At 44.4% G+C, this 23,047-nt stretch overlaps 1 protein-coding gene and 1 pseudogene across 1 annotated transcript; both read left to right on the top strand.

Moving 5' to 3' along the window:
• The first annotated feature begins 308 nt into the window (after positions 1 to 308).
• On the top strand, positions 309 to 11,693 carry LOC127343721 (glycerophosphodiester phosphodiesterase GDPD6-like; annotated as a pseudogene).
• A 6,593-nt stretch (positions 11,694 to 18,286) lies between these two features.
• Positions 18,287 to 21,578, top strand: LOC127343719 (exocyst complex component EXO70E2). Its single transcript, XM_051369908.2, has 2 exons — positions 18,287 to 18,423; positions 19,468 to 21,578. The coding sequence occupies exon 2, from the start codon at positions 19,521 to 19,523 to the stop codon at positions 21,345 to 21,347; it is 1,827 nt and encodes a 608-aa protein (XP_051225868.1). The 5' UTR covers positions 18,287 to 18,423; positions 19,468 to 19,520; the 3' UTR covers positions 21,348 to 21,578.
• Positions 21,579 to 23,047: the final 1,469 nt, after the last annotated feature.

The following is a 23,047-nucleotide window of genomic DNA, read 5'->3' as shown; positions in this document are numbered from 1 at the left end:
TCTACAGTTCTCCCTTAATCTAGTCAGGGCATGACACCAGCTCCTTGACCAGCTGCACCAAAATGAACGAAAGAACACCGGCTTCCTCTTCTTGAGCCAAGTAAGTACAACTATCTGGCAGGCACGTGGGAGACCTTCCCACAGTACACGCAGAAGGTCCTCGCAGTGGAGTTCTTTGTGACATGGCATATACGAAGATATTCGCAGGATCGGCCTCAGGAGCACTCACTGATCATAATCAGCGATGTCACCTCCTGTCCCAAAGGGCCACTAGCCACTATGATGGACTATCCTTGTACCGTGGGAGGATATTACTGCCGTCCCCGTTGCAGACTATTAAGAAAGAAAAAAACAGATGATTCGTAAATGGTGTGACGGAAAGAAAAAGCAGAGAGAGGGCGGGCCGTTCCTCGGGAGCGGCAGAGGAAGAAGCAACGCTATGAGCCCTGCTGTCTGTAAGTCTCCCCTTCATCTTCGATTTTTTTTGCTGGTTCCTGATCCTGCCCACAATACACCGATGGAGTTGTTTCTGTAGACTGAAGTTGCTGTTTTGTTCGACTCCTCTATCTCCTATTCTCCTCATGGACGATTCTGGTATTTCATGGTCCACTACCCTCGGTTGACGACCACCCATAGCTGTGGAGTGGCGAGGCTCAGGGATGAACTGAGGAGATGCTACTTTATGCAGTTTAGGCAATGGTTGTACAAGAATTGGGGCCTAGACGAACGAGGATTTGAAGCACCAGGGCACCAGTGTGTCACTTTTTGAAAAATTCGGAATCGATGCTTTGAAGTTTCAAAAAAGTACAATTGTGGGGCTGCTGCGGGTTTTCGGATCGATGCTCACTAGCCCTGCGTGATTTTGCACAATAGTCCACAACTCCACAAGGAATCTTTCATTGTTTGTATCCATAGCCCAAACGTGCATATTCTTCATCAACATGTGCAGAAGTAGATAAAAAAAATAATTAAAGCGGCTAGATTAGTTTCTTCTCCCGTCCCATATCATGGTTACTCACCTGTTCTGCATGTATTCCTAAGGCTGTGCGATAAAAAGTCTGCGTGCATCGATTGATGCAGACGCGCCGAGGCATTTCCCCTTCTCGGAAAAATATACATCTTCCCTTCTACATATTCTATTCATGCAACTCGATCCAAACTAAATCCGCATGTCTAATCTAACTCATTTCCAATCATAAAGCATAGTCATGAGCAAGACCAATCAATGTCAGCTTTGTCTTCCCCGCCAAAAAAAAAGTCAGCTTTGTCTTGAAGTAGAATTTGTGGAAGTGTTTGTCTCAAGTTTAGGTTATAGTGCTGACCTACAAAGGTCACAATGTGATATTAAGTTTTAAATAGCTTACTACTTTAGCTTCCTGAAACTTATTGTAAATTTGTAATTGTATTTGCAGTTTGAACATAGGCCTGTCGTGTATTTTATTGATGCTGTCATCCATGGCAGGTCATATTTGTTTTCTTCTTCCCCTACTGTTACATGTGATCATTGCTAGACCACTCTTTCCTTTGCCAAGTAAGAGTAATGAAGAGAAGAAGCCGCTACAAACATTTCGACCATATAACATTGCTCACCGTGGGTCAAACGGGGAAATCCCCGAGGAAACAACTGCTGCTTACCTGGTACTGGTCAGAGAATTGCTCTAACATAAAATACAGTACTATATTTCTTTTTAGCATATGGATTGTGATACCTTTGTTAAGAGGATACACTATTTCATGGTTACATTTATTACATTGACCATTGTAAATGCTACTAAACTCGGTCCTGATAGCTTTTAATCACGTTACCTTTCACCATAGGAAACTAGGATAACGAACTCTAAAAAAATCCTATTGCAGAGGGCTATTGAAGAAGGTGCAGATTTTATAGAGACTGACATCCTTGCTAGCAAAGATGGGGCATTGATCTGCTTTCATGATGTAACACTTGACGAAATAACTGATGTTTCCAGCCGTAAGGAGTTCGCCAATCGAAGGAGAACCTACGAGGTGGAATGGCTAAATGTTACAGGCTGGTTTGTAGGTAGGCTTATTATAATCAACCCTGATTTCCTCATCCATTCTTGTAAATCCTTGTAGAGTTGTTGTAGATATGTATATATTTGCAGCATGAAAAGTAAGCAATAGGATGCAACAAAGTATCTCCTTGACTAAAAAATTGGAAGATTTTAAAACTGAAACTAGTTTGCGCACAATTTCCTAGAACCATCATCCAGTACATTCTGCTAGCATTAGTAATCGCTATTATGGTTTTTTATGGAATACCATGAGTTATAATGAGCGGATTTGCTATGTCTCAGTCAACTGAGACATAGACACACCCTATAATGAGTACCCAGTTGCAATACTAACCATGCCCACCAGCATATAAAACATAAATCTCTGTGGTTGGTAGACCTATCCGCATAGTGCTATGGTGAAACTAAGCGTGAATGGCAAACCTATGAAACTATTGGTTATTTTCTTTCAAACATTTTTTCAATCATATTTGCAAAATAATAAACTAATTGTTGATATGTATACAGTGGACTTCACACTTGAGGAACTTAAAACACTGAAAGTGAAACAGCGACACCCATTCAGAGATCAACAATACAATGGTATGTGGATGTGTACTTGAGAATTTTCTTTTGTTTTTATTCCCGTGATCACCACAGAGGATATTGTACTTTCAAAGATCAATTTATGGCCTTGTAAATGCATCAATTTAGTGTCTCATAAAAAGAGATCAATTTGTAAAAGGAGATGTGTATCATGTGTAATTCTTCCATTCTCTGTTCATTTACCTTCCTTCCAGTTGCCACTTGCCACCAACTAATACATCGAATACTTTATTCCTTGATTCACATGCATTTTAGTCTTCACCAAAACTATTTTGTTTTTCACAAGTAGCTTCATCTTACTTAGAGTTAGTAGAGAATTTTTTCTTATCTAAGCTAACAAAATACATTAACTAATCTGAAAGATGCAATCTGATGGCATATTTTCGAGTTAATAATCATCATTCATTTTTATTTTCCTGATATGCAGGTAAATATTCAATAATCACATTTGAAGAATTTATTTCAATTGCCTTAGATGCAAGGAGAACAGTTGGAATATACCCAGAGATCAAAGATCCAGTTTTTATCAACAAACATGTAAGTCCTACTGTTCTCAAGAAGCACTAGGTACACTAAGGATTCTCACCGTTTTCTAATGAAATTCTTTCTGGCAAGAAATAGTCTTAGAAGGTACAACAAAATTCTATACAAATTGAGTATTGTAGGGTACGATTTAGTTTTTGGAAGGTTCTTTTGATACATAGGTATAGATAGACAACAATACAGCATTTGATATGTTTTACCTTATAAGTACTTCCCCTTGACTTTGATGATCCGAACATTCAAAGAACTTTAAATTTCTTCAGGAATCTTACGCAAGTTTTCCAATTTCTACAGTGATGTAAGAAATGAGCTTGTAATCTACTGTTGACAGGTAAAGTGGGCAGATGGAAAGGCGTTTGAGGACAAGTTTGTGGATACCTTACTAAAGTATGGATATAGAGGTCAATATATGTCTGAGAATTGGCTAAATCAGCCTTTGTTTATACAATCCTTTGCTCCCACTTCCCTTGTACATGTATCAAAATTGACAGACTCTCCTAAGATCTTTTTGATTGATGATTTCACAATCAGAACACAAGACACAAATCAGGTACATATGTTGTGTAGTGAGCTGTATCATACATGAATTTAAATTGTATCACAGGAAAGTAATTTTTATGTCTGGATGGACTACATCTGGGATTTTGGTGCTTCAGCAGTTCCATCTCACTGTATAAGTATTAGTGATGTTATATATTTTTTTGTTACTTGCAGTCATTCTGGGAAATCACTTCAGATGACTACCTTGCATATATTAGTAACTATGTTGTCGGCCTTGGTCCATGGAAAGATACTATTGTTTCAGCTGCAAATAACTATTTGATGGCACCATCTGATCTTGTTGCAAGAGCACATGCTCATGATCTTCAGGTTTTTTTTTATAGAAACTTGCGATATTTGTTTGTATTCCTTACATTTATCTGGAGTTACTACTTTCATCAATACTTATAAAGTAATACGTACAAGCTGTGCTAATTTTTTATGCATTCACTATTATTATTGTGAGCCCAATATAATTTAAGACCACCTCCACACTTGTTTTGTTTAAATGTCTTTGGTCAGTCTGAAAGTTTAAATCACCAGAAGAACCCAACTAAACCTCATGGTTGTATTGTTAATTTATTTTACCTCATGAGCCTTGACTAATCAGTAAATGAGTTCGACGGAACAAAACACATGACCTAGCACCTGCAGGCTTAACAAAGTTAGCCTTGTACACAGTTATTTTCTTTTTCTGAACTTTCTTGTAGCTCTACTACAATCTTGTAATGCTCCTGTCCTCTGACGGTTTTCTTCTAATATATAATGACACACGTTTAGGGGTGTGTTCAAGAAAAAAAAACACATGACCTATTTAACGACTCTCCATCAGGAACTAATTGTTGTGATGGAGTCTCAGATGCTCAATTTTAACTATCGTTGGGAAACAACTCTGCTAAAAATACTCTTGATTCCTGAAGGACCAAATTGTTACCTACATTTTCCATGCTAGATAGTTTGTACCTAGAGTCCTAGACATATGTTAAACTGCATCTGTTGTTTCTGCAGGTACACCCTTATGCATTCATGAATGAGAATCAGTTCCTGCACTTCAACTTTCATCAGGATCCCTATGCTGAGTATGATTTCTGGATAAACACGGTCGGGGTTGATGGATTATTCACAGATTTTCCTGGAAGCGTACACCGGTACCAACAAATGACATCTCCACACCCAAAGGACGCAACTGCGGAAAACCTCCTAGTACATATTGGTCAGATGATCGCAGCATATGAAGGTCTCTGAATAAGTATGGGTTGCTGATAATCACTCAAAATTTCCAGCATTTGATGCTCAAGATCAAAATGAGTCAACATTTCGTGGTCCATGTGGACATAAGATGGCAAATATACGTTGTTTCTGATGGTTTTGAAGTTAACACGAGTTTAAATATACTATCTCAATGGAATTTTTCTATGTATCGCAATTATCATTTTTTCTGGATGATTTATGGGAACTTATTAAAAAACAGTGTGCTCAGTTGACCTGACGTTCGACTAAACGGGCATGTGCGGAAATTCAATTCGGCTCCCGGGTGCCATATGCTCCATCTACGCAAAAAAACATATATCTAATTATTAAATAATTCTAACAAAAAAAATCCGCACATACATCTGGATAATCTGCATGCGTTCGTGCAGTTTCACGGAAAACCGATATAGCTTTTTGTAAGACATGTTTTGTCTTTTTTACATAGCCCAAACGACAAGTTGATTTTTCATGGAAAGATTTTTTGCACATGTAGCATGTGAAGATGTACACGTAAATTTTTCGTTTGAAGCTTTTTAAGATTTTAAAATATATTAAAGATGTATTTAAAATGAAGGAAGCATATGCACCCAAGAACCCAAGAGCCCCAAGAGCCAAAAGATCACTCTCTATCGATTCTGGTACTTGTGCCCGGACGCCAGGTGGTCACTGGTCAGTGATCACTTGATCGGGCAGGCGGCAGCTGCAGCATGTGTTTCTTGGTGGCTGCATGGTGAATGCATAAGATGAAAGATAAAGATTCCAGTTCAAAAGGGTTGCGGGCTGCTTGGTGGCTGCATGGTGAATGCATATGTTAGAATAGCAACTAGTATTCACAGAGGGCCATAGGCCAGTACATGTACATGTGTGACAATGTGCAGGTAAGCCCCTCATACACTGGGAAATAACGGAAAAGGAACAATACAATTCTAACACCCCGCTCAAACTCATGGTGGATCAACAACACTGAGTTTGGAGAGAAAGAAACCATGTTGTGCTCTAGTCTGGGTCTTCGTGAAGAAGTCAGCAAGCTGAAGCTCTGAAGACACATAATGAAGAGCCATAACCTGATGCTGCACAGCATGACGCACATAGAAGGCATCAACACCGATGTGTTTGGTGAGCTCGTGCTTCACCGGATCACGCGCAATGCTAATGGCACCAGTACTGTCCGATAAGAGCGGAGTCGGAGCATCAGCAGAAACACCAAAGTCCGCAAGTAACCAGCGTAACCAAGTCACCTCAGCCGTCAATAGAGCCATCGCTCGCAACTCAACCTCAACACTCGAATGAGAGACTGCAACCTGCTTCTTGGTCTTCCAAGCAATGAGAGAGCCACCAAGAAAGACACAGTAGGCAGAAAGAGACTTGCGATCCTCTGTATCGCTAGCCCAGGTAGCGTCTGAGTAGGTTGGAGCTGTAAGGAGCTGGAGCGAGGAAAGAAAAGCCGGCGAGAGATAGTGCCACGAAGATAGCGAAGAACACGAAGAAGATGACTATAGTGGAGACTAGTGGGAGCAGCCATGAACTGACTCAGAATGTGGACAGGGTAGGAGATGTCAGGACGTGTGACAACAAGGTAGACAAGACTCCCAACCAAGTGACGATAGCGAGTCGGGTCCGGAAGAGGATCACCATCAGTGGAACGGAGGCAGACATTGAGCTCCATAGGAGTCTCGACAATGCGCTCATCACCAATAGCGGCACGAGTGAGAAGGTCCTGAATATACTTCTCCTGGGAGATATAGAAGCCATCGGAGGTAGAGGAAACCTCAAGCCCAAGAAAGTAGCGGAGAGGACCAAGATCAGTCATGAGAAACTGATCGCGAAGACGGGCCTTGACAAAGGCAATGTACTCAGGGTCGTCGCCTGTGATGATCATGTCATCAACATAAAGAAGAAGCAGAGTCCGACCACGAGAGGATGTGTGGACAAAAAGCGCAGGGTCATGGGCGCTAGGGACGAAACCAGCAGCGATGTCCACAGAGGCAAAATGCTGAAACCAGGCGCGAGGGGCTTGCTTAAGGCCATAGAGAGAGCGACGGAGACGACAAACCATGCCATCGGGAACAGAGTAGCTAGGAGGTGGCTGCATGTATACCTCCTCACTTAACTCACCGTTAAGAAAACCATTATGTACATCAAGCTGGGAGACAGACCAGTGGCGAACAGAAGCAACATCAAGAAGAGTACGAACAGTGGTCATGTGAGCCAGGTTTAGCTCAAGCGCTGGGTCATGGGCGCTAGGGACGAAACCAGCAGTGATGACCACAGAGGCAAAACGCTGAAACCAGGCGCGAGGGGCATGCTTAAGGCCATAGAGAGAGCGCCGGAGACGACAGACCATGCCATCGGGAACAGAGTAGCCAGGAGGTGGCTGCATGTATACCTCTTCACTTAACTCACCGTTAAGAAAAGCATTATGTACATCAAGCTGGGAGACAGACCAATGGCGAACAGAAGCAACATCAAGAAGAGTAAGAATCCTCAGTGGTCATGTGAGCTAGGTTTAGCTCCTTGCACGCTGCAACTCCGTGCTCGATCCGTGCCGCCGCCGATGATCCTTCCGGCCGGTGCTACTCCACTCTCTCTTTTCTCTCCCATTCTCGTCGAGATTGAGCTTTCTTCCCAGAAATTTAGTCTTTCTCGTCGATTTTAGAGCTCCAAATCGAGCTAAAACTGCGGGATTTTTGGCCACCTCCGCCCGCCGGCCGGCCATCTCTCGTCGCCGGCCGCGTCTCCTGCCGGCCAGCTCCGCCCCAACCGCCCCCGCCGCCGGCCGCTTCCGCCCGGCCGCTCCCGCTGCGAGCCGCTCTCACCCCGGCTGCCTCCGCCGCTGGCCGTTCCTACCCCGGCTGGCCCCGCCACCGGCGCTCCCGTCCGAGTTCGGCCGGCCTCGCCCGGCCATCACCGCCCCCGGCCGGCGACGCCCCGGCCGCCACAACCCCTGGCCGGCCCTCCTCGGTCGGCCCTGCGGCTGGCCGGGTCTGCCACGGCAGTTTCTGTTGGCTGAGATCTAGATCTCGAGAAAAAAATGGCGTCGTCTCCGGCTGGGTATGTCAGTATTCCTCGGTGCCCGGTGATTTTTGATGGTACCAACTATGGAGAATTTGCAGCCTTTATGTGTATTCATATGCGTGGTCTTTGGCTGTGGGGTGTTCTTACTGGCGAGGTCTCTTGTCCGCCGCACCCCACTGCTCTTGTGCCTCCTACTCCGCCGTCCGTGCCGCCGGCCCTTGCTGAGGATGCCACTCAGGCTGATCGGGATGCAGCCAAGTCTGCCGAGGCTAGTGCTGATGAGGTATATGAGGAGCAGGTACTTGCTTATTCGGAGGCCCTTGGCTCTTACCGTGACAGTTTGGCTACCTTTACCCAGTGGTGTGATGAGGATGCTAGGGCTGCTGCTGTTCTTTCCCAGAGTGTTCAGCCACAGTTTGCTTCTGAGTTTATGGGCCTCGCCACTGTCGCCGAGATGTGGTCTCACCTTCGCCAGCGCTATCAGCCTTCTGGGGATTCTCTGTACTTGTCTGTGTTGCGTCAGGAGCATGATCTTCAGCAGGGTGACTCTACTGTTGATGAGTTCTACACCCAGAGTGCGGCGATCTGGCGCCAGCTTGACTCCCTTCGTAGCTGTCTGTGGTACTTGCCAGTGTTGCCGGACAATGCGTTCAGATATGGACTTCCAGAGGATCCACGAGTTCCTATCTCGATTTCGTCCAGAGTTTGAGCCTCGTCGTGCTCAGTTGTTTGCTCGAGGCCGTGTTCCTATCTCAGAGGTGCTGACTGAGCTTCGTGCTGAGGAGACTCATCTGCGTGGTGCTGGACTGCTTGGGCCACCCTCTGTTCTTGCTGCTCGAGTTCCCACTGCTCCTGCACCGCCACTTCTTCCTACACCAGTGCCTGCTGCTTCTGGAGGAGCCCGCTCTTCTCGCGGTGGGGGTCTCTATCGCCCTCCTCGGTTCTGCACTCACTGTCGGAGGTCTGGTCACCTTGAGTCTGACTGCTACCAGAAACAGCGGGGTGTAGCTCCTCGTGCTCCACCCTCAGCGCATGTCACCACTGGCTTAACTGAGCAGGATATAGTGAGACTTCAGTGTCTCCTTGCCTCCTCCGGCTCTGCTTCGACGGGTACTGCTGCCTCCGCCGCTGTTTCCTCTCCATAGTCAGGTACATCTTTGTGGGTTCTGGATTCTGGAGCTTCTTTTCACATGTCTCCTGATTCTTCCTCTCTTTCTTCTCTTCGACCTCTTCCTCTTCCTGTTAGTGTTCTTACTGCCAATGGTACTTCTCTCCCTGTTGCTAGTCGTGGCACTCTTTCTACTTCCTCCTTTTCCGTTCCTGATGTTTCTCATGTTCTCCGTCTTACCATGAATTTGTTTTCCGCTGCTCAACTCAGTGATTCTGGTTGTCGGGTCATTCTTGATGTTGATTCTTGTTCTGTTCAGGACACTCACACTCGGGCCCTGGTTGGGGCTGGCCCTCGGTGCCGTGACTCCCAGGGACTTTGGGAGCTTGACTGGCTTCATGTTCCTTCTTCCATCACTTCATCGACCGCTCCATGCGTGCTTGCTGCTTCCACGCTCTGATACCATGTTAGAATAGCAACTAGTATTCACACAGGGCCATAGGCCAGTACATGTACATGTGTGACAATGTGCAGGTAAGCCCTCATACACTGGGGAATAACGGAAAAGGAACTATACAACTCTAACAGCATAAACTTCACATTGGGAAGGAACCGGTCTTCTTCTCTGTTTTGGACAGATGCTACCTCACCAATCTTAAAGCAAGGGGAGGATAAGCTGGAGAAAACCCAATGAAACGTTCCAGGCCAGCCTTTGAAGGATAAAGATTTCAGGCCACACAGCTTAAGCAGAGGAAAGGATGGAGGCGGCGGCTCTGGCTCGGTTGCCGGAGTATGCCTCCGCCAGCGGACTGCTCACCGGTAACGCCATCTCTTTTCAGTGCTCACTCTAGTCATTTGCTAAAGAGTAGGAAAATTGTAGCCTTAGCTTGGGGTAGCATCCCAATTTACAGTGCAAAAACCACAGTCTTCCTTGCCGTTGAGGTTTCAAAGTTCAACAGGTAATTGTCCAGGATAGATAGGACGGTAAATCGTACTACTCGGCCACCCATGGATCAAGGTTAAAACTACGATATTTCTATAGTTTTGTAGCAGACTGCGTAAGCAGTGGGTTGCATCTTTGACTCAAGGTTAGCTGATAAGAACTTGAGATTTTTATATGCATCTGGCGTAAGTCATTTAGTCAAACTTCTAACCCAACCGGTGCTGCTCCAACAGGCATGGTACGCATGCCTCGGTCATATCTGTAGAAAATTTATCCACGCTAGCAACAAAATTGCGCCGCTTGGACGAGTTGGACGGGTACTGTATTCTTACTATAGTCCATACCCAATACGATCTCATCGGTTGGTATCTGTGGAGTTTGACTAGTACTGTCTTAATCTCGCCCGCAACCCTTTTGACCAGGACCTGCAACTTGGTTATAGAAGTCCAGTGCCGTTCTTTACTTTAGCTTCGTTCAGTTGAGCAATGACTAGCAGCTCCCAACTCTGCTGAGAAATATCACGGAAGCGCACATAGTCTTCATTCAGGAGGGAATAATATCTCATCTCGGAGAAAGCTTCCTGCTTTTGTACGGAGAGAATTTGACACTTTGACAGCCGGCGTTTCCAACAGGAAAGAACGAGAGCAACTTTCTTGTATCACACAATCAATCATGCGTGGCAGCAACTCTTTCATGTCAAGTCAAATGATCCCCGATTTTCCACCGATAGTCAGAGAGTGCTGTGCTGAATTTCCTCGCAGGCAAAAGATGGCCGTCACGCCAGAGGCTATCGCGCTCGGCAACAGCGGCATTCGCAGCCTCTCCGGCGCCCGCCGGAGCTGCGACCTTCGCCACCGCGCCGCCCACGACGAGGATTCAGCGACGGCCCGGAACAAAGGTCAGAGTCCCATCCATCGTGGAGTACTATGTCGTCGGCATTGTATATTATTCAGTCATCAGTCATCAGTCAATTCATCAATCAGTCCTGGCCCAAAGTTTCTACGTTGTACAGTAGTACCTGATGACATTATTTTCTCGTGTGTGAATTCTGTATCGGCAGAGTGCGGCACGGCGGAGGCGGGCGGACATCCAGTCGGACACGTACGTGCTGCTGGAGCCCGGGATGGAGGAGGAGTTCGTGTCCAAGGAGGAGCTGGAGGAGAGGCTGGTGGGGTGGTTGGAGAGGTGGCCGGGCGGCGAGCTTCCCCCGGACCTCGCCAGGTTCGACAACCTCGACGACGCCGTCGCCTACCTCGTCCGGTCGGTGTGCGAGCTGGAGATCGACGGCGAGGTCGGCTCCGTGCAGTGGTACCAGGTCCAGCTCGAATAGCTAGCGTGTGGGTATGCACCGTCGCGTATACCATACAGCACGTTTACCTAGTTCCAGAGAACGAAAGTTTTGGCCAAAATATATCATCATCCTTTTGTAGTTTGGTGCCTGTCAGCTAGTATCACTTCTTCAGCTCCCAGTGTTTGCCGTCAAGCTACCTCTTCAGATAATGGACGGCTAGGATGATCACCAGGAGATCTACGGCTCACACCCTCCCCGCGTTTTCCTTCGTGTTGTCGCTTGCCATTTAAGCCGAGCTAGTAGCTCAGCTTATGAGTAGTATTGATGAACTAATGTGTCTGTGACATTATAACATACATATATTTCATTGACTATTTCTCAGTTGATGATATCATCAAATCTCAGATTAGCATGAATTATGAAGTAAATTTGACGATCCGATTAATTTTTCTTAGTTGTAACTTTATTTGCAACTGAAAAAATCTCAGTTGTAATTCCACTTGCAACTGAAAAAACTCAGTTACAACCCAACTTATAACTCATATACATGAATCACGATACAAATCAAACGGTGTAAAACTTGACCGAGCATGAACTTCGTTCTCGGCTAGCTGAGAGCTAGCAAATCTCTTTAAATATGAACATAGACCGGGCTGGAAACCCTAGACTACACTTTCCATTCTCGTTTCCTTCCTTTTTTTCCTTGACGCGGGCGGCTTCATTTGGGTACAAGACAGCTGACCTAATCATTCAAGTAGCTGAATATACAGATCAATTCGAGGATCTGATAGCTGACTTGCAAGTGAAAATACCAGTCTCACTACTAAGCATGGTTTGTCCCAATTGTCTGTTTCCATGCTAATGGCCGACTCCAAGCAAAAAGATTCCAGTTGCGGCCACTACGGCCTATATCTGTGACACAAACTTATTGGCGAGCAATTGACATGGAACAAGCCAACCTAGCACCAAAGCAGTTTTCCAAGTTCGGTATCTTTAGACAAATATGGGTGCTATGGAATTAGTAATAACCCTCTCGCTAGGGTTTAGTGCCCCGGTGGCGATTCCAAATCGCCCAGTGAGATCGGGTTGATCCCGAGTCTTTCTCAAATTCATGTCCGCTATATCTACTCCTGGCTTGGTTCTGGTGATCCACGTAATCCTTCATGCCCTTGTTTGTTTATTGCCGCTGCGATCTAGGGTTTGGCAACTCATGATGGTAGAAAAGACGACGGCTGGCTCGTCGCGTTTGGTGACCTAGAAGGAACAGGTGATTGATGACATGTTGACTCATCTTGATATCCGCGATGATGAACTGGACGATGTGGTAGTCGTTGTGGAGGAGGTCGAGGATTACCAGAAGGGGCGAGGTGGATGGCGATCGGGAAAGTTCATACATCAAGATCATTTAGTGCAGATGCGCTATTTGGGAAGATGAAAGCGATCTAGAACATATTGAGGGACCCGGTCTGCCATGAAGCGGGAGAGAACTTGTTCATCTTCCAGATCCATTGCTTAGGGGATTGGAAGAAGGTCGTGCACCAAGGTCCGTGGACTTTCCGCGGTTGGGATATGCTCATTAAGGACTATGATGGTAGGGATGATTCGTAGAAGTTCACCTTTAGTGTCTATATGACTGGGCTCAGATCCACGACATCTCGAAACTTTATCGGAAAGAGGTGGTGATAGATGACCTCGCTCGGAAAGTAGAGAAAACCAAAGAAGTTCAGATGGCTCCGAAGTTGTTCTTTGAAGGAAATTACGTGCACATGTGGGTGATAATTGATGTTGGGAAGTCACTGATGTGTTTCATGTCTCTCTCGATTCAGGGCAAGGATAGGAAAATTTTGGGTGTGGAGTATGAAAAAATTCGTTTCATACGTAAACATTGTGGCTTACTTGGGCATGACCACGAAGAGTGTGGCGATGGAGTGTGGGAGGCAAATGACCTCCAGTATGGAGACCAGATGCTGGCACTTCGTCGAAGCAATGCCCCAGCTTTGGAACCACGCCTCTTCTTTCTGCATGGCCCGAGCCGAGGTGGTTCTGGTAGTGGATTTTGAAGACTGCTATAAGCCCTGTGAAGTCTGCTCCTATGGAGGAAGACGAGGAGGATGATGATCATTCAGGTGCAAAGAAGAAACTTGAATTGAGTGGAACGGTTGATGTTAGTGGGGACAACAACATCTCAGGCTCTGAAGAAGATAAGGAACCGGAGATGCCTCCTCCACCGCTAGGCTATGTAAATCATCAAGACCGCTCGAAGCAAAGGAAAACTATCACCACTGAAAATGACTTGGAAAAATCGGCAGTGTTAGGGTGGAACAATCGCGCTGTGGAGCAATCGCTGACTGTTCAAGAACTTGTTTGTCTAGTGCAGGCCTACAACCCGAGTCTCGTGTTTATTTGCGAGACAAGACATAGTTTAGAAAGAGTGAAGAATTTAGTATACAAGATTGGTATGAGAAACTGCTACCAAGTGTCAGGGGATGGTAAAGGAGGTGACTTGGTTTTGTGCTGGAGCGATGATGCACAATACACGTTCTATCCTTCACTAAGCGCCACATTGATGTTCATGTCAGTGGTAGTCCGTATGAGCACATGTGGAGAGCCACCTTTGTATATGGCGAGCTGGAACTAGTGGATTGGCGTCGGATGCGGGAAAAGCTGCGGCATATCCAACCTAGTTTGGATAAACTCTAGCTCGCGATGGGTGGTTTTAACGAAGCTATGTGGCAAGAAGAACACTTCTCACGCATTGCACTATCGGAGAGGCTGATCCTAGACTTTAGAGAGGTACTATCTCATTGTGATCTCCATGACATTGGCTTTGTTGGCACCCCATGGACGTTCGATAACAAGCAAAACAGATATCTTAATGTGAAAGTAAGGGTCGACCGCATTGTTGCCTCTCTTGCATGGTCGTATATTTCCCTTGATCACCGGCTGAGACACATTTCATCATCGCGGTCAGACCAATGCCCCATCCTTATAATGGTAGAGTGTGCATCTAACTATAGATTAGACTGCTCGATTAGACATTGCGAAGTCGTTTGGGAGAGGGAGCCTTCCATCCCAGCCGATGTTGAGGAAGCCTCGTCACGGCATGTTGCTTGCCAAGACCTCGGAGATATCTCCTCGTCCTTAAGATCGGTGATGTACATCCTCTAAAGCTAGAAATCACACATTCAAATATATTCCAAAGAATATTGATGAGAAAAGAGAGCAACTCAATAGCCTGAGCCAGCTAACAAACGATGAGCGCTCTATCGAGAAAATTGGCTTAGAAAAGGATATCGGTGAACTGCTCCATAGAGAGGAGATAATTTGGATGCGAAGTTCTCATATTGCATGGCTAGGGGGGCAATACCAAATATTTTCACTAGAAGGCATCATGGAGGAAAAAGAAAAACAACATCCGAAAGCTAAAAGGCCACATGGAACTTGGACATTGGACACGATGCAGAAGGAAAATATGGCGAGGGAGTTTTCCCAGAATCTTCACATGAAGGACGAAAATGTCAATCCTAATATTATCAGTGTGCTCCATTCTCTGAAAAATAGATAAGCGATTCCCTCTTTCAAATTGGCTCGCTAAACGCTCTAGAGCCGAATGGTTTCCTGGCCCGATTTTTTCAACAGAATAGGGGACTTCTACGTGATGAAGTTATCAAAGCAGTGCAACGATTCTTCTCGGATGGGATCATGCCGGAGGAAGTGAATGACATCGTCATTGTTATGATTCCAAAGAAGAATTAAAGGATTTTCGGACAATAAGCTTATGCAATGTAATTTTCAAAGTGGTGTTAAAGTTCTTGGTGAACTGCCTCTACCCCATTCCGAAAGACATCATCCCACCAACATAGAGCACATTTATTCCTCGACGCCTCATTATTGACAATGCACCAATGACCTTCAGTGCATCCACTCTATACAAAATTCAGTTGCCCGTAGGAATTTATGTGCGTACAAACTGGATATGGCTAAAGCGTATGATCGTGCCGATTGGAGATTTCTAGAGGGGGTTTTAGCGAAGCTAGGCTTTCACAATCAACGGATTCTGTGGGTGATGGCGTGCGTCACCACCTTGCGTTATTCGATTCGCTTTAACAAACATATGTTGGACCCTTTCGCTCAATCTCATGGTATCCGCCAAGTTGATCCTCTTTCACTGTACCTGTTTCTATTTGTTGTTGATGGTTTGTCTTGTCTTATCAGAAAAGAAATCGAGAACACTGCCTTACATGAGCTCCACATTTGCCGGTGAGCATTGGGGATATCCCATCCTTTGTTCGTAGATGAGAACCTCTTATTTTTGATGGATCAATCGCCCAAGCTCAAATTTTCAAATCAATCTTTGGTACATATGAGCAAAGCACATGGCAGTTGGTGAGCTTAGGCAAATGCTCCATATTGCATGCTGACCAATGCCCACGTGAAGTGCAAGCTGAGCTGAAGGACATCCTCAAATATGAAACCACCTGTTTTGAGGAAAAATACCTAGGGCTTTCGGTGCTCGAAGGTAAGCTGAAGAAGGGAAAATTTAAACCTACTAAGGAAAAGTTCATGAAGCATGCTCGTGACTGGTCTGAGAAGTATATGCCCCTAGGGGCGAAAGAGATCCTTATTAAATCAATTCTACAATTTATATCTACCTACACAATGAGAGTTTTCAAATTCCCAGTTGGTCTCATTGATGATATGTCTGCATTTAATCTGCATTTTTTGGTGGAAAGATGAAGAGGATTGGCGGACGATGCATTGGATGTCTAAGGATAAAATGACACGACCAAATTCACACAGTGGTGTTGACTTCAAAGATCTTAGAGTCTACAACCAAGCCCTGCTAGCTAGACAGGCCTAGTGCATCGTATAATTCCCTAACAATTTATGTGCAAGGCTTCTAAAAGCTAGGCTATCCAGGAGTGATTTACTTGGCACTGACTTCATCTAGAACCAATCTCAAACCTGGCAGGGAGTAATGCATGGGCTAGACCTTTTTAAGAGAGACGTTGTCTAAAGAATCGGCTGGGGTATGAAAGTGAAGATCTTTCGTGATAACTTGCTACTCCAGCCGAATGCGATGCAAGTGGAAGGCAGGCGGCGCAGATAGGTCTCTGAAATCATTACCCCTAACTAGGACCTAGGATGAAGCTACAGCCCGTGACTGGTGTGTCCCTAGGGACGCGGATGCTATTCTCTCTATTAATCTGCCAGCCAGAGCTTTGTGATGATTTTGTAGCCACGAGTGATGAGAGCAATGATATCTTCAATATCGGATCAGCCTACCGTCTTGTTGTACAAACAACGCTCGACAACTTATGCCAAGGTAAGTCTAGCTCGGAGCCCTCTGGTGATTTCTCCATGTGGAACCTTGTGTGAAAAGCCGACGTGCCGCACAAGCTGAGAGTATTTTCTTGGAAGGCTGCAACTGACACCCTTGCAGTGCGCTCGGGTCTCCACCATTGTATACCATCAGTCGATCTCATCTGCACAATCTGTGGACGTACAATCGAAGATGGTCATCATTCACTGGTCGACTATACCCTCGCTCGTGCACTACGTGATGAAGCTACGAAGTTATGGCAGCTCCCGCCTGAAGATGCCTTCCAATATGCGGGGAAGGAGTGGTTGCTACACCTACTCCACAGTTCGTCCAAGGAGACTTGATCGAAACTCCTCTTCATGTTATTGTGAGCTTGGCACCACAGAAACAATGTTGTGCATGCTGATGGTAAAGCTTCAATCGTTGCATTTGCAACCTTCCTCTTCAGTTAGCATAACTCGATCCTTACAGCTAGACACCCAAAGTCCCATGGCCATATTGATTATGAGGGTTCACTTGGGCTCCCCTGGTGGACAACACCGATGTAAGTGTGTCTAAATGCTAATGTGGATGCTGGATGAGATGATCTATCAAAGAAAGCATGACTAAGTATTATCATCCGATACCAACTCGAAGAAGTTGTCCTCTCCGAATGGAAGTTTGTGCTAGCATGTGCTAGTGCGGAGGAGGCAGAAATGCTAGCATGTTTGGCGGGACTATAAGACCTGATTGATGGCTGGCCATCGACCCTAGAGTTAGATTGCCTCCGAGCTGTTCAAACCATCTCGAGCACGGGACACGAACTTTTCGGGAGGGTGGATGCTTTACGCCAGGTTGTTAGGTATTTTTTTAACGAAAATTTCACCGATCTATTAATAATCATCAACAATAGTACAAATAGCTCTCAAAGTAATAGAAATTGCACATAGTTACTCGTGTTGGGCTTTGACTCGCAAGCAAAACATAAGTCCCCATGAATATTCTCATTTCCTTCTTTCTTTTCCCCAATTGACCTATGATTGTTTCTCGATCTGCCAATCCCCTTAGGCAGGGCATGAGACAGTGCCCCATGAATATTGGAATGCGACGCGAATTTTCGTTGAAACCGCGCTCTGTTTGAACCATGAAACAAGTCCTAAATAATCGTTTGCCACGGGTGTCGGGTGGCGTGCAAAAAATTCAGTCACGGAGCCGACGGCCATGGAGAAACAAATTGTAGAAAATGCAGCGCCATCGAGAAACATTGCTGTCGATGCCAGCGGCACCGGAATAGGAGAGAGCCGGCGGTCAGGGTCAGCGGAATGCAGTCCAGTCCAGCCGTCCTACTCCAGTGCGAAAGCTCCCCTTCTTCCTCGCCTTTCGTTTAGTTTCCACAGGGTTAAAGAAAAAGAAAGCCGGAGCCTTTTTGGCGTCAGAACGGAGCGGCATGGATTGCTGGCCCTTCCGGCGAGCGAGAGGGACAGAGAGACCCCGGCGCCACGGCATACTGTTTCCAGTTCCATTCCACGGAGACCATTCTTCCGCAGTCTGTCTCGTCTCGCCCCCATCGCCCTCCACGTCGCCGTCCCCCTCCCCATCGGGTTGACTTGACTTCCCTTCAACCACACCCTCGCTTCGCATCCTCCCTCCCCGGGCCACTCCGTCTTCCCTCTCCCTCTCTCTCTCTCTCTCTCTCTCTCTCTCTCTCTCTCTCTCTCTCTGACAGATTCAGTAATCTTTGGTGCGCCGGCGGCGGACTGGAGCACGGCGGCCGGGGAAAGCAACCGCAGGGGCTCGCGAGTGCCGGCGGTGAGTCCTCCTATTTATCCTTCTGTTGCTCTGTAAGGGGCTGGTGCAGCCATGGTTTCTTAATATGCTTTTTTTTTTTTTTTTTTTTTTTTTTTTTTGCTTTAGTTCGTTATAATTTCTTCCAATTTAGAAACCTGTACTGCTTTTGGGACGATAGCGGCACACATCTGAGTTGGTCATTTCAGTGTATCCTGTGTGGTTGGTGTTAGATTTTCTTTTCCGGGTGGGGAAAATCTATCCTATATATGTCAAGTGGTAACTAGTAGAACTACTTTGGCCTGATAAGTGGTAAATATAGAAGAACTTCTGTAATTACTAAGAAGATGTTTGAACATTTTAGATGCTGCTATAATCTATTTATAGAAAACGAATCCTTTTGTACCTCATCATTTGTTGGCAAAAAGTGGAAAAAAACCTATGACCGAATTGGCAGTATCCTTCGCCTCTAGTGGGCATGCTAAAAATAAGGTGTTCTGAAAATATGGAGGAATCATCTGTTTTGGGGTTGAGAAATTAGCTAAAGGAATCATATAAAGCTCAAAGTTGATGAGCTGTTTCTGTTTCGGGAGCAACTAGTCACAAGGTGTGCTCCTACTATTTGCCTTTGTGTCAAATATTATCTGACCAAATCCAACCCAAAAAAGTATGCATTCAAGTTTTCAACTTATTTTAGGACGAAATGAACCGAATTGTGTGGTTAACAACAAGATAGGAGAAACAAGAAAATTGATTTTGTCAATTCTGTTCTTTATCACCTTTAACCTAGAGGTTGCCCTATTCTTTTGCTACTTTAGTATTAATGATGTTTATCCTTTTACAGTTTTATTACTGTATGTCAGGCTATCGAGGTACTCTAACGAGTCTGTTTTGTTAACTTAGCTCAAGTCTGTACTTCAGCATTGTTCATGCCTCCCGATACTATTTATGATACAAATCTCACTACCTTAGGTGTTTTATAGAAAATATTTACCTGAAGTGTTTTTTATCTGAAGCTTTTTAAAATTTGGAGTTGGACCTGATCTTTGTTATTAACATGTGAAACAGGTAAAGGAAAAGCCCCCCACACCTCTGAAGACGCTGAATAAAGAATCTACAAGATGATGTCTCCTGAATTAGTTGAGCAGTATACGAACATCAGCCTGGGAGAAGAAATAGAGTTATGTGATTTTAGACTTGCACTCAAGGTACTGCGAAAGAAGATCCTTAGTTTGGATTTTCAGAACTCCTTACATGTTCATGATCCACAGAACTCTTTTGAGTACTTAGAAGTGCTCTACAAATTACGGCAACTGTCTGAAAGGTTAGGTAATTTGGACCCTGGCGGAGAAGCCAAAGAGCACAAGGAAATCACCATATATGCTGATGACCTTTTTGAAATGGCAATGGCGAGGCTTGAAGAGGAGTTTGTTTACCTTCTTACATACTACAAGCAACCATTAGAACAGGAACTTCTCTCCTTCCGTTCTACAGAGGATGGCAGCACCGATGAATTTTCATGCAGCTCATTCAGTGAGGAACAAAGTGAAGGGAAATCAACACAAACTGGTAGTAGCGGAGGATCTGAATATTTTGTGGCTGATTTGATTCAACCTGGTGCACTGTCTGCTGTCAAGTCCATTGCTAACTTCATGTTCCTGAGTGACTACAGTAACGAGTGTTGCCAGGCATATATAAATGCACGACAAGGTGCAATAGATGAGTTCGTTGGGTCTCTTCATATCGACAAGCACAGTATAGAAGAACTTTTGAGCACTAGATGGAACAAGCTGAGCTCATCAATAAAGAGGTGGAACCGTGCAATAAAGTATTTTGTCCGAGTCTACCTTGCAAGTGAGAGGCGCCTTAGCAGTCTAATCTTTGGCGAGCTTTCAGAATCAGCTGTAGACTTGTGCTTCTATGAGATCTCATTCAGCTCGGTCATGCAGCTCCTGAGCTTTTATGAAGCGGTGGCAATTGGAGAGCCTAAACCAGAAAAGCTTTTCCGTATTCTTGACATGTATGAAGTCCTAGATGATCTTCTCCCCGAAGCAGAGTTCTTGTTTCAGGCAGGAGGCAGTGATATGGTTTTAACTGAGTATAATGAAGTCCTACTCCAACTGGGAGAATCAGCAAGGAAAACATTTGCAGAATTCAAGTATGCCATCCAATCATACACGTCATCCAGTGCAGTTCCTACTGGTGCGGTGCATCCTCTTACAAAGTATGTTATGAATTTTATAAAGGCTGTCACAGTTTACAGCAAAACTCTTGATTCGCTTCTCAAGGACACAGATCAACGGCATCATCATTTCTCTGCTGACATTCAGTCCATGCCAAACTCATGCCCTCATTTTACAGCTACTGCGTTGCATCTGCAGTCTATTGCTGCAGTTTTGGAAGCAAATCTTGAAGCTGGGTCTAGATTGTACAGAGATGGTCGATTGCGGAACATATTTATGATGAACAATATCTGCTACATGGTCCAGAAAGTGAAGAACTCGGATCTCAAAAGCTTTCTTGGTGACGACTGGATCCGGATGCACAATCGAATGTTTCAGCATCAAGCAACGCACTATGAACGGGCATCGTGGAGTCATGTCCTTTCTTACCTGAGTGATGATGGCTTATGTGCTGCTGGAGATACTGCTTCTCGTAAAATCATTAGGGAGAAGTTTAAAAATTTCAACCTGTCTTTTGAAGACGTTTATCGAGTGCAGACAGCATGGTCTGTCCCAGATGACCAACTCCGGGAAGATGTCAGGATTTCCATATCACTGAAAGTTATACAGGCTTATAGAACATTCTTGGGAAGATACTCTTCCTTCCTTGATGGAACGAAGCAGAGAGATCGTTATATAAAGTACAGGCCTGAGGATTTGGAGGAACTTTTGCTGGATCTGTTTGAAGGAACTCAAAAATCATTGCAGCATTCCGGCCGAGCTTGAAGCTTGAAGCACATTTATTCTTCAAGAGATATCATGGTGGTTGTAGTTTTAGTTTTGTAACAACTTTTCTCAATTGTTTGCTTATTTACTGTATTGATGTCCATGCTCAAAAGAATATATGTGTCGATGCCTTGTTTTTGCGAAACTGCATGAATATCTTGATGGCAGTCATGGTGATTAAGGTGCCTCATAGTTTCTGAATAACATTTATAAGAGAAATAGTGTATAGTTTCTGAATTTTATTCTTTTATTGATTCAGAAATCTTTGACACTATAAGGATATGGATTTCAGAACTTAGAAGTTGGTAATCTTCCAGGTGTCGATGCTGTATGCACCAACCTGCACCGATGACTTTTCAGATATACCGGGCTCTCTACGCATCATAGGCTGAGTTTGCAAACAATGCCAAGAATTGAATATTTAAACCATCCAAGGTGGTGAGTACTACCACTAACAATTAATTAATAGCAAATTTAATGAAGTTCAGAAAAGAAACAGGACAGTGAAGGATCAAAGCAATTGTTCTCAAAACGGAAGTACACACCTTTGCTTAGATTTGGTTGGTTGTATCTAAAAGCGTTTTATTGCGTAGGTTTGCATATTTTAGAAAAAAAAAGAGTCAGAAATGAAGGGAGTATTGTTTGAGAGACAGTTAATTTCTGGCACTTTGCTTTCTCGTCAAAGAAACATCTCTTTTACATCATTTGGACTGGAAACCAAAAGTGTAGCCTGAGATACATCTAGATCGTTTTTTTTTACAATTCAGCAATATCATTTTAAATTTAAAAAAATCTGAAAATAAATCTAAAGGTCGAGAATGTTGTGCTCTACCAACATGCAAAACTTCAACTCAAAATACCTTAGAATCTCTGTCAGATTTTGTCATTTTTCCACAGCCTCGAATATATGGTATTTTGAGTTCAAATTTTGCACATTGGTAGACTCAACATTGTCTACATCTAGATTTTTTGTCAGATTTTTTTTCGATACTTTAGATATCATTTTTTTAATTTCAAAAAAAAGTGCTAGACGTAGCTCGTCCTAAAAAAATCCACACTCGTCTGGACTGCCTATTTTCCTGGGTCATATTGTTAAGATATTCATTTGTGCTGCTCCTCGCTCTCAAAACGGAAAAAAAGAAAACTGAACTGCTCCTCGACGTCAGTTACTTGGCTATGGTGCGCCTCGATGTAAGTACGTACTGTTTGCAGTTTCACGGGTAAAATCGTCTAGATAATCCCATCCTCAAGTCTAGCGTTTGGTTCGCTGGATATTCCTAGCTGGACTATGGATAGCCAAATTTTATGACGATGCCAAGCTTGCTGTTCAGAGGATAGAGTAGCTAATTCTTCTTGAAAATATTGGACCAGATGGAATTTGGAATTATTTTTTAAAAGATTCAGGTGTACTAGTCTATTGTCAACCAAACACCTAAACTGAGATTGATTTACAGTTATAATTCTCATGGTATAATTCTCATGGTATCAGGATCAGTAGCTGAATTCCGTTTCCCAAGTCTTTGATCCAAACATGTCCTTAGATATCTTCTTATTCATGCTTGGGTTGCAACTTTTTAGAACACTAGTGATACCAGCCTTTGGATGATTTTTCTTTAGGTTTAAGACAGTCGATTCCGCCGGCCAATTACATAGAATAGAGGTTTATATACAGAAGTTTCTGTTCCTACGAAAACTCATTT

This window comes from Lolium perenne, chromosome 3, assembly GCF_019359855.2.
Source record: "Lolium perenne isolate Kyuss_39 chromosome 3, Kyuss_2.0, whole genome shotgun sequence".
NCBI classification, from domain to species: domain Eukaryota; kingdom Viridiplantae; phylum Streptophyta; class Magnoliopsida; order Poales; family Poaceae; genus Lolium; species Lolium perenne.
This window is presented reverse-complemented; position numbering and strand designations above follow the sequence as displayed.

Excerpts from the sequence above, each read along its gene's own strand:
- LOC127343719 (XM_051369908.2), top strand. The coding sequence starts at position 19,521 with ATGATGTCTCCTGAATTAGTTGAGCAGTATACGAACATCAGCCTGGGA.